A 16,245-nucleotide genomic window follows, 5' to 3' on the forward strand; every position below is an offset into this window, starting at 1 on the left:
AGCCCTCTCAACCACAATGTGCATTATAAATATTCTAACACCATCTTCCAACCCCTTTTAGTCTGAGCTGACTTTTTACCCCAAACAATCCATTTCACTTACCACAGTCTTCAAAGTGCAAGAGATGTTTTAACAAAGTGGTCACAGGTGGTAGGAAATAGATCTTTAGAGATTCTCCAGCACTTTAATGTTGGCTCTGTGGAAGGAACATATGTGCTGTGACTTGAGGTCTAAAACCCAGATCATTCACATTTTAGCAGAAAAATGATCTTGCATTAAATCACTTAATAGCTGAGCCACTGAAGTTTTGAAAACAGATAGACTGTAGAAAGCAGCAGAGAAGTTTAGGATAGAACTCTGAACATTTACTCCAAATAAGCTTTATTTTGCCTTAAAATGAGGTTTGGATTTAGGAGTATTCACAGCTAAGAAAAAAAACATGCATTTTTTGGTTTAACCTCATTATTTTTCAAGCTTAGTTACTGCTATCTTTTCATTGTTAAAGAAAAAAAAATAGGACACTAAAGTTAACGAAAACTACTGGGTAAGAAAGTTCTATAAAAATCCAAACTAGTCTTTTTCTCTCTCTTTCCCAGGTGTTTTTACAGACCTTACCATTTATTTTAAAAGCCAGCCTTGCCTAGGGCTATATTTAATAACTTAGAAAAGCCACTCCAATCCATTGTATAGCCATACTGTACTAAAAAAAGAGACAAAACCCCAGCATATGTTGATGCATTATGTAAAGACTTTCCTTGACAGGATTTAGTTACATGCAAGCTTGAAATGCAGTGTAAATGTATTTTCTGGAGTGCTAAAAGTACTACAATACCAAACTGCCAAAAAAGGTGGTTTTATACACTTTATCACACAATAAGGAACCTTAAGGGAAAAGAGTTGTGCTCTCTGGGAGACAATATCTTGATCTATGAGCCCGTGATCAAGTCAGAGCTACAGAAACAGTCAATGTTTTCATGGTGAAAGAAGAGTCTAGAAGGAATAAGTCAGTCCTTAGCACAAAAATGATGCTCAGCCAGTGTTGTTTCTACCTCTGTTAAAAGAGTTTCAGCTACCTGCTGAATAGTTTCCAGTGGAGAAAGTCCCAAATCCTGTAAAATCCCATGCTGAGGATGAACAGAGAAGATGACGTTCTGAGATATTTTCTCCTTCTTCTGCTTCAGCCTTTGAGGAAAATCAGTCTCATTTCTACAGTATCAGAGTCCCCATTCACAATAAATAAATAAACAAATAACATAAGCAAGCAGCCAAACAAGCTATTCACAAAAACAATGTGTCCCCATCAAATCTAGTAGAAATAAGAATTGCTGAAGCCTTTTCCCGTCTCTTTCTAACGGAGGCTTTATCCAAGTGGCAGCTCTGCTCTCACCCATGCTGCCTCCCAGAGAGCATCAGAACTGCCCAGGCACTGGTGCCAGGAAAAAGAGAGCAACAAATGCAAGGGAGAGTCAGTTGCAGGATGTCAAACTCCTCTGCAGACAGATGAATGTCCTCTCTTGTGTCCAGAAGCTTTCAGGGGAGACTGTGCTGCTTGGAATGGACTGGAAAATATCAAATAAATCAGTTTATCAAAGACTTGAAGCAGTTAGTTGAATTAATTAATTCCGTATGTCAGTTCCAATCCCTTCCTGTGATTTTATTTGCTCATGTAATACACAGATACTTCGTGTTTGTGTGCATGGCTCTACCCCTTTGCCCTTTTCCTCAGCTGCCTCCTTCTGGCAGGCAATTGCTGTATTCTCACAGGATCTGGGAGATGTCAGGAAATCAGGTTATTGGTGAATGGGGGTATCCAGATCTGAGGAAGGAAAAAAACAAAAAAAGAGAAAATAAGAAGGGCATATTCAGAGCAACTCATAGCCACCAAGCTGAGCATTAGATATGTTTGGCTGTTTGCACTTCTTGGAAGACTTAGTCACAGCAGCCACCTACAGAAAATAAGAATGTCCTTACTCAGAGCACTTCAACATGTCTGTGGAAATACAACGAATTTCAGCTTGCTCCAAGCACACAAAAATAGAAAACTGATAGCCCTTATTCTATAGCTCTTGAGCTTGTTCCAGTTTTTCAGTTCCTTTTAATTCTATAGTCTGTGGTCTCTGAAGTCAGAGACTTCCTTTTCCCTTGTTTCTCAAGGCCATGCTGTCCTCTTTGCTCTGGCCCATGCCTGTAGTATTGGGTTTTTTGGGGCCCTTTTTATTTTGTTAATCTGCCAAGACTGATAGAGACTCTCCTGAAGCAGGTACCCAGCACTGTCTTACCCTGATGCTGCAGCCACCTCCGTAGGTTTTCATGGAAGAATCACCTCCAGGCTACAGCAGAAGGAGCCTGGAGCTGTGTTTTACAACATCTCCACTCTTGCATGAGGTGTGGAGGGGGGTGTTTAGCAGAATTATTGCAATGCTAATTTCTTCTGAGCCAGAATTGGACCTTCTGAGCTGTGAGAAATGTTCATCCAGACCCATTATTTCCATAAGTCCAGGCAAGCCCTGCGACAGGACAAAGTGTGTCATCAGCAGTTCCAAAGAAAAGTGGTATTTAGAGCCAGGTAATAATTTTAGGAGTATTTGGGATGTAGGAAAGAGTGAGAGAAGGAACCTCTGGGCTTTTATAAAGGCTTAATTAATTACAAACCCTTCAGTCCACCTCCTGTGTTATCAACTCACCTTTATTTCAAGCTCCAGTTATTGTGACCCTTCTAATTCTTCTGAGCAAAAAAACCCACTCAATATTAGGCCTGTTGGGAAAAACACTCTCCATGAGGCTTTTTAATCCTGGTTTATTCTTCCTGTGTAACAGGGTCTGCAAAACCAACTTGCACTCATTACTTATTTCTTCACAGAGCCAAGAGTTCTTTTTGATAACCTTTAACAGCGACAGTCGATGGAGGCACCAGCCCCTCTCCCCCTGTGCATAAGCCTGCAAATCTAAAATAGGGCCTTAATGAAAAGAAATTTAAATATTATAACTCCACAGTATATGTCATTATGATATATTGAATGCAAAGCAGCTGTTCCTGACAGATTTGGCATATAACAGGGGTAAAGTAATTTTACACAAATCATTATGTTCATTATTTTAAATTAATAGATTAAAATTAGTCAGTGATGTTTTGTAAGGCCATCTTACCCGCAGAGCCCTTTATCCTTAAATTCTAAGAGGGTTTTTTTTTTTGTTTCTCCTCAATATTCTGTGCAGAGGGGACATAAATGCCCTGATCACTTGCAGCATAAGCCCCTAAATTCATGGCTGTTGAGCCTTTTCCAACATAAGCATCTGAAGAAAAGGTACTTAAGGGAAATAGAAAATGACATCATTTTTTTCCTGATCTTTTGAAGAATGATTTTTTTTTCCCCCCACCATCCTACAGGAACAGATTCTGGACTAATTTTTCCTACCAAAGGCTTTAAAGTCTAAAATTCATCAAACATCTTGTCCTCAGAGACAATGTCATCCAAGTTCAAAGGATCTACAGCCCAGCAAAGCTGATGTCTTATTTCAGAGCTAACGCCTTTGTTTTCACCGAATGTTTGATTTCATCAAATTAAACCACTTCTTACACATCCCATAAATGTGAAAAAAAAAAATTAAAGACAGAATCAACTGATTCTCTGGAGAGGAGCACACATATACATAGACATGCATGTACATGTATATCATATACATTAATTTGGTATGTTTTTCTGATTTTTTTTGGGGAGTGGACCTGTTATATATGTCATCAGGTTTTTCATATGCTTTTGAAGAGACTTTGAATTGAAAATAGTAGCCTTCCAAGGCATTTGTTTTAATGATCATCATTATAATTAAGAGCATGCTTTTCTTAACTAAATATAAAAAGAATTTTTTTCAAGTCAAGTCTGGGTCTGATTACTGATGGAACAATTTCCAGATCTTTTGTTGAGAAGCATTTCAATATTCATTCAGAAAAATGTCAGAAGATCAGACTCCAACATAGAACTTTGGTGATTCGTACTTCTTCTGGTATTTTATCACTTCAGCTTTAATATCCAGTTAAAGAGAGAAAGTTTGAATAAAATAAGAATACTAATGAAAATCAAGCAGTCATATGCTACACCATCTTCCACAGAACTTAGGATATTCCAAAAATTGACACGTAGCTTTATCCTTCATCCATATCTGATACAGAGCAATGCAGAATATTTCATTTAGTAGTTACATTTGAAAAGTTGAGAGTAACTTCTCAAAATTCAGTGTACTTGTCACTGCTGTATTAATGTAGAAGAAATTTATCTTTTCTAATCCAAGTTCTTTCAAAATCAAATAAAACTTAAATGCTATAATGAGGTTTATAAAGTCATTAAATTAATCTAACACTGTACTGTATTGAAACTAGAAGTCAAACAAAAATCAGGGAAATAGTTTAGTCGTGGACTAAACTATTATGTGTGCCCTCAAAGTCTTTTCCAACTGACACCATGATTCTATAAATGATTCCATGATTCTATAATAAGATGATTCCATGATTCTATAATAAGTGGGATTTTCATATCAGCTTAAAAATAAGAAGAAAGAACACACTTTCAGGGTCAATGAAGAGAACTCAGAAGCAGGTGAATATGTTATTTTACTCACAATTCCTCTAAACGAGAACTTGACATTTTTTTCTCTATAAGCAGGAGCAGTACAGAAAAATCCAGAAGCATCCTTAAAAAGGAAGGTCCACAGATTACCCAGTTGTGAGGTGTTTTCCACAGAAGAAGGGGAGAATTGGCAGCATCTGTTGCCTCATGGCCACAGTGGTTTAAATTAGATATCACAAAACAACATCTGAGCATTTTGCACAAACCTTCAGCTACAATGTTAAAACTGCTGCCAATCTTGACTGAAGAATGAACATTTCTGAATATTGCCTTTAACCTCCCAGGTGAAAATTAAAATAACACACTCATTAAGAAGAAACATGGTGCTGTGTGCTTGACACACCTCAGTGAATAAAACAGAAAATACAGGCAAAAATAATTACTAGCATGTTTCTGCTGAGATTCATTGATGACATTTAGAAACTCCCAGTTCTTATTGCTTTGTGCTCAGATGTCAAAGGGAACTTTGCAGATGTCCTCTCCCAATTACCTTTGGAACAGCCACCCCACCCCAGGCTTCCAAAGCTGAGGCACCAGGAACGTCCTTGGAGTAGAAAAGTTGCAGGTTGAACTCAAGAGATGGGATTTGGCCCCTGCTGCCAAAATTATGTGTCAACCCCCACCCCACCATACTTCATGCATATCTTCAAATTCATACCTTGTACAGGGATGATACAACTGCCACTCACTTTTATTTCAGACGAAGGGGTCTCGGTGCTGTTTGCCCCCATGCTCATTTCAGAAGCCTGTATAAATCTTCCCCCACGTGGGAATCATTTTGAACATATTGAATAATGATTTTTCTATGTCTCTGCCACTTTGATGTAGCCTCTGAGGAGAAAGAACTATCCTGGATAGACCACTTGGTCATGTTTTAACAATTTGAGGATCACTTCAAAATTCCTCAGTAAAATGTAAGGTATAAAAAAAAAAAAAAAAAAAAAAAAGGCAATCAGAGAGCATCAGAATTAAGTTCAGTTGATGAGGCCCACCCTCCCCCTCCAAATTATAATGTAGCAACTTTTTGAACATATACTTGAAATTCACAATTCGTTCCTAATTTTAAAGCTGTATTTTATCATTTGATTAATTGCTTAAAACTGTACACAAAGATAAAGGGAACTTTGAAATTCATACCTTGGAGTATTAACATGTACTCAGGACTAGATGTAAAATGTCAGAGAGAAAAAAGATCTAATGAACTCTTTATTGGTGAAATACAGTATTACAGCTGCCCAGAATTTTAAAAGGTTTGTAGCAAGCTCCAAAGCCAAATAACTACAGAAGTTTACTTACAGCAGGACTCTCATTCAGCATTTCCAATCTCTTCTTCCAGGGTTCTTTTAACATTAATAAAATGTCCAGAGAAAAAAATAATAAAAGAAAAAAAGTGCAACCGCAGAAGAATTTTTCTGTCTAGAAAATTACACTACCATAAGTTTTCCTTTTCCCTGATGTCTTCTCTGCCATAATAATGGTTTCAGGATTTAAATCCTTTGCTGCTATTGTGACTTCAAAGCCTTAAAACTGCAATTGAATGAAGTAGTTCATCTGTCATTATTCAAATATGAAGCAATTATGATGAAATAAAGATAGAATTCCATTGAGAAATACCCCAATCAATTCTCACTTATATTTAACTAGAAACAAAACCATGCTTAGAAGAGTAAGTTTAGGAAATAAAAACTCGGGATATAAAAAGTATGAATTACTGATCTATAACTTACTCATTTCTGAATAAGCTGTCTAAATATATTTCACAAATATTGACAAAAGTTTAAGCTTACGATGCAAAACTGTCTCTCAGCTGGTCTCAGAAAATGAGCAGCTTTTCAGAAATATTTTTGCACCAGCTTGAGTGCCCAGAGGTTCAGATGGGAACCTGCAGAGGTTTTGGGGGGTCTCTGGGTAGGTCAGCTCCCTCTGAAGTGTGTTTTATAGGAAATAACACACCTGCCTCAGCCATGGCTTCATTTTCACAGTGAACATGGCAGTTGGACTCGATGACCTTGGAGTTCTTTTCAAACCTCAGTGATTCTGTGACTCAGGGAAAGGTATTAAAATAAAATATTGATGTGGCTGCTTTGATGTCAACACATTGTCAGGCCCCTCTGTGGATTTAGCCCCAAAATGTTTCTTTTCACCTTTTTGAGCCCAACCAAAGCCCATCCCTACCCCAGGGGCTGGAATTTCACAGGGAATTCCCACTGTACCCGGTTCTGTCTGGGGATATCTAACACAGGTTAAAAAGTTAATTATTTTGTTTTAGTCTCTTCCATCCTTTCTTGCACCTTTCTTGTTTAATCTACCAATGTATAATAATTTGTTGGTAAAATAATATCAAGATGTGTCATGTCACTGTCAGACAAGGACTTTTGGGGGTTTAAGCTCTTCAAAAGAGCCACATCTTCCCCATTCTCAGTAATGCCACAAGCTCAGATGAAAAAATTACTGTCATGCCTTTTCCTTCACTCAGAGTAGATTGCTCTTTTGGAAGACAAAGGCATCCTTTGCTCCTTGTGAAGGGAGACTTTGCCTTGTCTTTGGTGTTCCCGTGGCAGAACAGGGTTAAAAACACACAGATGGATCCCACAGTATTTCTTCCTCATATTTTCAACAGTTGCAGTGAGCTTAAGAGTTCTGTATATTTTTAAATGTTGTTGTGCTGAAAAAGATCACACACAACCAGGAATGTGCATACTCACATTTGCCTTCATTTTGTAGGCATTTTTTCACTCTACCTGGGTATCAATTTTCTGTCATCTACAGCTCCTCATGTCCTGCAGTTCAATTTGGAAAATGTAATTTCTTCAGACAATCCAAGAATGAAATGTTATCACAATTAGAAAACCGTGGTACTTAGTATTGAATTTTAAATCAGAGATGTAACTAGCAAGAAGCATTCGGGGTATATACAATTAATTATTTCACACATAATTATTCCTGATATTACTCTAACTGTGATAACTTAAAGCATTTGAAAAAGCAGACTGCAATATTCTTCTTTTTTTTTTTTCTCCACTGAAGCTCTTTCCCTTGATATTCTTTTGCTAAATAATATGTAAAATACTGACACCTAATGTTAACTTCCAGTATTATTCATTTTACAAAACTTTTACTTCAGATAGGGAAAGACCATGTGAAACTGGTGCTTATGCTGCAATTTTGTTTCAGTAAAATGAGTAAACTGCAATGTAGGCTTCCCTCACTTTTTGGAAATAATTTTCTGAATTTATTTATATATATATATGCCTATAAATGCAAGGAGATTTCAGTTTTATTATCACCAGTCACAGGTAAAGAAGAGATAATAACTCAAAACAGTTGAAATAAGTGAATTTTGATGCACTGAATTAATCTAATCCATCAAATGGAACACAAATACATATTAGTAAAGTCAATATTTGTACCTTTAGCCTGAAATGATACTAAAAGAAAAAATATTATCAAACATTTATTATTAATCTGTTAGGCTTTGCAACCTGAACTGCATATATTCAGTACTTACCTACTATGTGGTTCACTTTCCTCTGAGACACAAAAAATTATTTTCACAGTGTGTGAATCAAAGGCAGATCTCAAACTTCTCAAAAATTACTGTTTATCTTCCCAGAACTGCCAAGACAGCTTGTCCAAATTTGACGTCCAGATGCTATTTAGAAAGAGATTTTGGGATTCTTACTCCTCTGGGGTTTGAGCTCATACCACAATAAGGTATTTTACAATGTGATGAACATCCGTATCTGAATTTAAGCTTGCCTGACTTTAATGGGAAGATGGAAGATTGAGCTGGCATTTGTACACAAATGCTGCAAAGGCACTGACACTGAGTCCAACCCCTTTTCAACACTGTGGACCTGCACATTTTTATATTCAGTGCTTTTTGCATCAACTGTCACTTTACGGAAAATAGTCCTTCTCTAAGATCAGATAAAGTAGCTGAGCTGCAGGTGCAAGGATAAAAATAAACCCACAAAAATACAGATACCTGGCCTGCAACATAACCCAGCTCAGCTGAACCAAGGAGAGATGACGTCAGTGCAATCAAAACCTCTTGAGCGAGACAGAGCTTTCCAACTGATTAAGGCTCCTGTGCTATTCTTCATAACAATATTCTGGTTAAAGAAGCTTTTTACATGTCTTTCTCTTTACAAGTGCTAAAAATACCAACAAATGCTGTATTTGCAGTTCTTCCAGCCTTCCCTTGCATATTACAACCAATAAAATAGGCATCAGTGCAGCAAGGGTTTTAACACTACACATCTTTGGGGAATTTTAGAGAACAGGTAGATGCTGTGAAGGCCCTTGGGTTTCCTTGTGCAGAAGGAGGTGCTCTAAGGGTGTGAGTTTCAACCAGCAAAAGCAACTTCAAGAGAAACTAGAGAAGACCTCACTCCCCCCAAAATCCTTCCTCACTCTTGAAGTAGAATAAAAAGTATCATGGAATCAGAGTACTTTGGTTTGGAATGGACTTTTAAGGGGTCCTCATTGCCATGGCAGGGACACCCAGAGCAGGCTGCTCGGAGCCCCATCCAACCTGGCCTTGAATGTTTCCAGGGATGCATCCACCACCTCTCAGTTCCAGTGTTTCAGCACTTTCACTGTAAAGAACTGCTTTGTTATATCTGTCCTAAATCCACCCTTCTCCAGTTGAAAACCGTCCCCCTTGTCCTACCACACCAGTTTGTCCCTGTCTTTATTATAGGCTCCCTTCACATATTCAAAGCACTACTGGATGCAATTTTCTAAGTGTTTCATACCAAAAATGAGACACATTGAACATCATCAGAGAGGAAGTTTCAGCTGATTCTTGGAAAACGCTGCATGAATAGCTACAAACTTTAGGGCTTAATTGCCAATTATGCCAAGGTGTTATTTATGCCTTAAAACAACTTTGGATAAAGAGTTGCTGAAATGTAAGCAGTTTTTCTACGTTGCTCTTGCCTGCCTGGTGCAAATCTCTGTAAAAATTCGGGCCACACGGTGAGCTAACAATGAGATGTTTTGCTGCTGCTTAAAGAGCTCAGGGTTCATTTTGCCTAATCCCAACTAAGCCTCGCTAAAGCTGCAGGGAGTGCTCGTACAGCCCTTCACGCTGCCTTACACGGGTCTACAACTCTCCTCAGCTTCCTCCAGCTCCTCCTCTCCAACAGGACTACCTAGCAAGATAAAATGTTTTGTTTTGGCCAACTGTATCACACCAAAGAAGGTATCTGCAATGTAAATTCACTCTTCAATTAAATCATTCATTAAAGCAAAATTTCAAAATATTGGGCCCTTTGAAAAACTTGGTGTGCAGCAGTTTTGAAACAATTGTTCAACTTTTACTTTTCAAGTATACCCTGTACTTTAAATAGAATTGCTAAATTAAAAATGTAAATTGGACTGTATCTTTTAACAGTTGGCGATTTGTCTATTTTCCACATTTTATTATGCATAATTTTTATAATAAAGAAGGGATTTTTTTCCATCCCTGTTCTAGTTGATAGCAATTTTAACATGCTTCTCAAGGCTAATGCAATAAAACTACATAAAATGTTTAAGAAGAGCCCCATTAAAATATACAAAGCATACTAATTCATGAAGTCAAAGTCAAAGCAGAGTAGAAATATGAGCTTTAATAAAACTATGTCTGTTGTAAATAACTATTCAAGCACAGTCATTTTTTTGCAAATTGCATGGGATATAGCTCGGTCTACTCGAAGCAAAGAATCACTCAGCAGGATAAATGCATCTTAGTCAGAAATAGATTAAAAGGTACAGCTGAGCCATCAATAAGAACCAGATAGCACAGTATCATTTGCTGTTTGTTTTGAAGATGTAATTGCAGATCCCAGGATTTCAATAAATCTGTGCACATCAAGGAAGGAATTGTAGAGAGGAACTGGAGCAATGCGAAGAGCGTTTGGTTCTCGCATGTCACACTGCAAAACAGAGAGGGAGAATTCAGTAAATTCAGGTCACTTCTTGTCTATCTGTCAGGCTCTATTTTCAAATGCCACAACTTGTCTTCAAGGAAGAATGACTGGACTGACAAGGAAGCACATGCAAAACCTTTGGGATGCTCAAGGATCTATAGTGAGGAGCATGATTGTGAAAAATTTAGTAAGAAGAGTAGTTTTGCCTCAAAAAAGATGCAAAGCTCAGGATGGGCAGGATTTTAGCAGTGCTATTGAAGACTACAAACCAAGTATGTAGCCCCAAAATTCACTTTAATGCCTATAGCAACCCAGAGTTGAAGAGGCACAGAGGTGATAAAAAAAAAAAAGCACAAACCCCCCCATTCCAGTATGTGAGTGTCTTGTTCTAAAGGTGCAAGTAATGGCACAGGCATTGCAGTATTTTCCCCTCACTGTGATTTTGAACATTTTCCTGAATATAATAATCTCTTATATTTGAAAAATATCACTGCATTGCAAAGACAAGCCAACAGTGTGAGGCCCCATGCCCTGTTAAAAGCAGGAGTTCCTGGAATTCCCTGGCAGCATCAAAGCAGCAGCATATGTAACCTAAAAGAGGTGCCCTTTGGGGAGACAAGTGACCAGCTGAAATAAAACTGATATCTCATTTATATGGCATTATGCTATCAGCCTCACCTCCCAGCACATCTAAGTCACCCAATGTATGGCCCTAAATTTCACTTTTATTCTTTTGGAGCAGTGCTCAATGGTAACTGTGCCATCACAAGGAAGTGCTGCTCAGTGGCTGCTTTTTCTGAGTGCTAAAACACACCTCTAGGGAAATGGCAGCTTTTCCATTGCTCTGTCTCAGTGTTCCACAAAGCTTTTGGCCATTTGTGGATCAAGAAGGGGACTGATGTAGGTTCAAAGTTCCTTGTTGTGTAAATCTGTAGCTGTGCCTTCTGTCCTAATGCACCCATGATGCAGCTCTAACCCCAGCAGTGACTCCAGAACTACTGGAAATAAGTCAACAGTGAAAGGGCAATACAGTGCCTAACAAATAATTTATAAAATAACTCTATGTATTTGATTGCTTGCACAAGTAAAAATTGAAATTGTAAGAAATCGTCATCAGTCCTCCTGAGTTTTTTGCCTTATATGAGACTACATTTGAATAAAAGCAAATTAATAGTTTGTTACTTGTAAAGAAGATGAAGTTTGGTTTACTTACAGCCACTCCTCTCTTCTCCAGCTCTTTAAACACAGATTTGATTGGAAGGGAAAACGACAGCGTGAGCTGGCATCCTCTCTCTTCAATCTGAGAGGGTGTGATTATTCTTACAAAAGGCTTCTCTGGATTTGTTTTATCCTCACTGTAGTAATGCTTTATCAGGTATTCCAGGTAACCAGTGAGTAGAACAGATTTCCTCCTCAATGCTTTCATTGTAGTTTGACTAAAAACCTGTGATGATTTGAAACCATTAGAATGAGAATGTGTTGCTGTAGAAAATTAAAAGGAAACAAAGATAGGTTTCTATTTACATTATCACTGGAATCAAGTAGTAACACCAGAGAGACATTTAACATAAACATAGCAGGATTGAGCTTTGGAAAACACAGGAAAATGTGTTTTAGATAATGACAGATATTTGTGCCTACTGTTTAGAAGTTTCATAAGCATCTGTGTCTGCAGAAATAACTTGCACACAAAGCCAGTTTGCTCAGAGAGCATTCTTCTGCATGTCTAAAGAGAATCCATAAATCCTCTGTAGGTGTAAGAGGGCTGAATGAATCTCAAAAATCACATAAAATTTTCCCTTGCATGTACCTTTAATACACACCTTCCCACTCTCTACAGCTCCCTGAAGGGAGGGTGTAGCCAGGTGCGGTTTGGTCTCCTCTCCCAGGAAACAACTGATAGGAAAAGAGGGAACAGCCTCAAGCGGCACCAGGAGAGGCTTAGTTTGGATATTAGGAAGAGTTTCTTAACTAAAATAGTGATCAAGTACTGAAACAGGCTGTCATTGGCAGAAATCACTGTCCCTGGAAGTGTTCCAAACCATGTAGGTGTGGCACTTGAGGACACGGTTTGGTGGTGGGCCTGGCAGTGCCTGTTTAATGGTTGGACACAATTATCTCAGAGGTCTTTTCCAAACTAAATGATTCTGCTAACCAAATCCAAGGGCCAAGACTGAAACATCATGGCTGGTGTAGAAAATCTTGTCTGTAAAAGCACAAAATGTGTACTAAGATTGACTTTACAGCTTTAAGTCTTGTGCAGGGTTGCTCTCTCTAATCCACATGAAGAAAAAAAGAAAATGACTGAATTATTTTTCAATAGCTCTGTGCTCTTGCACAGCTACAAGAACCAGTGAGTTTCAGACACTCAAAATATCATGAGGCATGCAAAAATGACTGCTTGAAAATGGCAGTGCTGTTTGGCCACACAAACAAGACCAACGTGTTAGAGGAGTTTGGGAGCAGAAGGTGAGACAGCTTCTGCTTTTGCTCTGGAAAGACTCCATTACAGGGAATGATGGAAATGCAACTCCAGAAACAATTTACCCCTGCCTGCCTCAAACCTCCCTTTCCTTCTTCCCATGGAATTAGCTGCAGAGGGAAATGATAAGGATACAGACATGCAAGTGTGCAACAGCCACTTCAAATCACATCCTGGCACATCAATGCTTGTGGACAGATCTCTACTGACTGCAGCTGCAAATCAGAGGCAAGGCAGTGCCCTGGATGAAAATCCATGATCTTCACTCTCAAGAAATCACTGTTCCACACTAGAGAAGTAACAATTTTAAGACTGCTTATATCATAACCTGGAAAAGCTTAAAGAGAGGTACCTGAGGAATCCTACTCAAAATATAACTAATTCTGGTTTCCAGCAGCATCTGGAAATCATTGTGTTGTAGAACATCCCAAATATCACTCCCTGATGCTATCACAGCCACTAGATGCTGCACAAAACCAAGAACCCCTGCATTTTGTACTTGTGAAACAGAATGTGGATGCTGTAAGACAGACTTTGCAAGGGAATAAACGTGCCGGGGACCAGAGCCACCAGCAGTCAGCAGCTGCACAGGTCAACAAAAATCTAGAGGTGCTTCCCTCTCCACCCAGGCAGGCAGAGCAGACACAGGACTGTTCATTGCATTACTAGAGGGAAAACAGACCTGCCTCCTATTCCTCTAGGATTTGCAGGAGTATGAGGGATGGATCTCCTTAGGCTGCATGCAAAAATCTGCTTCCACCGGCTTTGTGCAAGGAATACTTGGTCTCCTGGGTGAAATTTTTTGAAAAAGGTCTTTAAAATGTGTCTGTAGAGCGCTCCCCTTTTTTCCATAAAAGGCAGCAGCTAGTGCCATAACAGTCACTTTAAGCATTATTGAGGAATAACATCCATTAACACTTGCAGTTTTCATTGTTTCCATTGGAAACACTGCCTTCTGCTTAATGTGTCCCAGTGAAGGTGGCATGCAATTTCACTAGCCAGCTCTTGCCAGACATGAAAACTACTTTGTTTCCCACTGTATTAGAGCAATTAGCATTGGGAAATCCTGGCTGTGCCAAAAGGTAATGTGGGCAGGGGAAGGGGAGGCAGTGGAAACTGCTCAGCCCTCATTGTTCCAGGCTCCCTGCAGTGGGCTAAATGACACCAGCCCACACAAACCCGAGCACTCACAATCTGGGTCATGGCAGAACAGCTTTCAGCTTATCTCAAAGGTCACATAAAGTTTAAAACAATATATTGGATGTTTAAGGACTAAAAAAAATAAATTGTCAGGCAGAACAAGAAGCTGTGCCCTTTGCAGTCCTTCAGTGTTGCATGTAAGATGGAGAGATCATAACTGGCAATTTTCTCACTTTGTTTGCTTAAGATGTTGTTTTTTCAGTAAATACTGAAGAGGGATGTGGACACAGCTCTTTGTTCCAGCATCACCTCAGCCATTCCACTGGAATTAATGGAATGCAAACCATAAAAAAATTTCTGCCATTTCTATGCTGGTGGCAAAAGTGGCAAAAACAAGGCTGCATTGAAAACCAGTTAAGGATGATTTTATGGTAGAATATATTGCATACAACATGTAAGTCTGAGTAACACCACCTTTTTGAGCCACAGAGACCAAGAGTCCTGACTTCAGAGGTGAACCATCCTTATGAGAAATGCTGGAACATCCTGATATGAAACACAGGTATTTGGGGAACTGCTCCATGCCCTCAAACAGGGATGGGCTGTGCTCTCCAAAATGGATCAGAGGCTTTCAGCACATGGATCACACCTTCAGAGGAGGAATTATCTCTGTATGGCAGGACTGCCCTTCCCACAGCCACAGTGTCAGTGATTCACACAGAGATAAGTCAGATTTGGGGCTCTGCTCCTTTGGCCACCAGAAAACTAACGATTCAATGAAAGAAAAGACAGCTTGAAGCTATGCCACACTCATGGATTCTTTTTTAAGGAAACATTTGCAGATAGTTTCTGTCCATTCTGCTTGTAACCAAAGGCAGAACAGGTTCCTTGAGCCACTGGATCAGTTGATACAGTACAGCCAGGACACCTAATTTTCTTTCATAAAAGATGTAAGTCTGCTTTGCTGGTGGAACATAGGAAGCAGCAGCTCTAAATGCAACTTTTCAGACTTACATGATTCCTTCATAGAAAGATGCTGAGCATAATCCTTCCCGTCAGCAGTATTGAGACAAGGCACTGTTGGACTTGGTGATCTCAGAGATCTCTTCCAATTTTAATTATTCTATGATTTTGAACCATGAATATTTCTATGGGATAAAGGTGCTGTTGGTACTGATCTCCTAAAAGCAGGGACAAACACATTGCCTGAGTTCAGGTTTGGAGGTGCAAACCTAAAATACTCTCGGTCCAACTCAGTGTTCTCCAGCAGAGTTTGTGAGACATGGGGAGATGAGATATTCAGTAAAGGCCATGGTCTGTCAGGGCTGTGGGGTTATTTTGTTTGCTTTTCATTACTTCTCTCCTTCCATGTTCAAATATTTCACAGTTTTCTTTAAGGAAGACAGCAATAACACACGTAACATTCATTAAACATTTTTATACTCTTAAATTCAGGCTCAAAGCAAAGCAATTACTTACCTCTAAACTGGCATGCAGAGCACAGACCAGTAAAATTGGAGGATTTGATAACCGGAATCCATTAATTCCTTCACTTAGTTGTAATTCTGGAAAATGAATAACTTATATTAGTGTTTTTGATTTCTTAATTTTAATGGATTGGACCTTATCTTGAAGTCTGTCCTCATGCAGTAAAATATTTCCCTAATGTGGCCCGTAGGAATCGGTCATTAAAAGGAAATAGTAATCTATTCCCAGCTAATACTTTCAACTTCGAGAGAAGCCCAATTTTATCCAGCAGAAGACCTCATTAGCAGCTTCATGGGAACCAGAGAACTGCAATTAATTTGTTTAAATGGTGTGTGCTAAAACCACCTTTACACTTGAATCTCTTTTAAGGCTGGCACGAGGCAGAGGAATTCCAAGTCAGCAGAGGCACGCTCACGCGGAGCAAGGAATCGCGTTCCTTCACTTTATTGAGCTGATGAGACACATGGGAGGCTGCATATGCAGCTAAGTGTAGCTTCAGGCCAAGGAGAGGAGCTGCCTAGACTTTGGGCTCTGAAATTTCACAAAATCTATTTAATAAATCTACAAAAGCCTCGCTGTAAGTTCTGTGTCACCG

At 39.0% G+C, this 16,245-nt stretch overlaps 2 protein-coding genes across 2 annotated transcripts in view; both read right to left on the reverse strand.

Annotated features, from left to right (window-relative positions):
* Positions 1-158, reverse strand: part of ARHGAP15 (Rho GTPase activating protein 15) — a 324,980-nt gene extending 324,822 nt beyond the window's left edge. The window contains exon 1 of the mRNA XM_041473491.1: positions 103-158. The gene's annotated coding sequence lies outside the window, so the exon portion shown is untranslated. The remainder of the gene's footprint in view (positions 1-102) is intronic.
* Positions 159-10,227: 10,069 nt separating this feature from the next.
* KYNU (kynureninase) overlaps positions 10,228-16,245 on the reverse strand; it is a 57,639-nt gene continuing 51,621 nt past the window's right edge. Inside the window, exons 12-14 of the mRNA XM_041473232.1 lie at positions 15,642-15,727; positions 11,754-11,984; positions 10,228-10,546 (exon numbers count right to left, since the gene is read on the reverse strand). Coding sequence (XP_041329166.1) covers positions 10,394-10,546; positions 11,754-11,984; positions 15,642-15,727 — 470 coding nt within the window. The 3' untranslated portion in view covers positions 10,228-10,393. The remainder of the gene's footprint in view (positions 10,547-11,753; positions 11,985-15,641; positions 15,728-16,245) is intronic.

Source organism: Pyrgilauda ruficollis, unplaced genomic scaffold (genome assembly GCF_017590135.1).
Source record: "Pyrgilauda ruficollis isolate IOZ18807 unplaced genomic scaffold, ASM1759013v1 scaffold3, whole genome shotgun sequence".
Classification (NCBI taxonomy): Eukaryota; Metazoa; Chordata; class Aves; order Passeriformes; family Passeridae; genus Pyrgilauda; species Pyrgilauda ruficollis.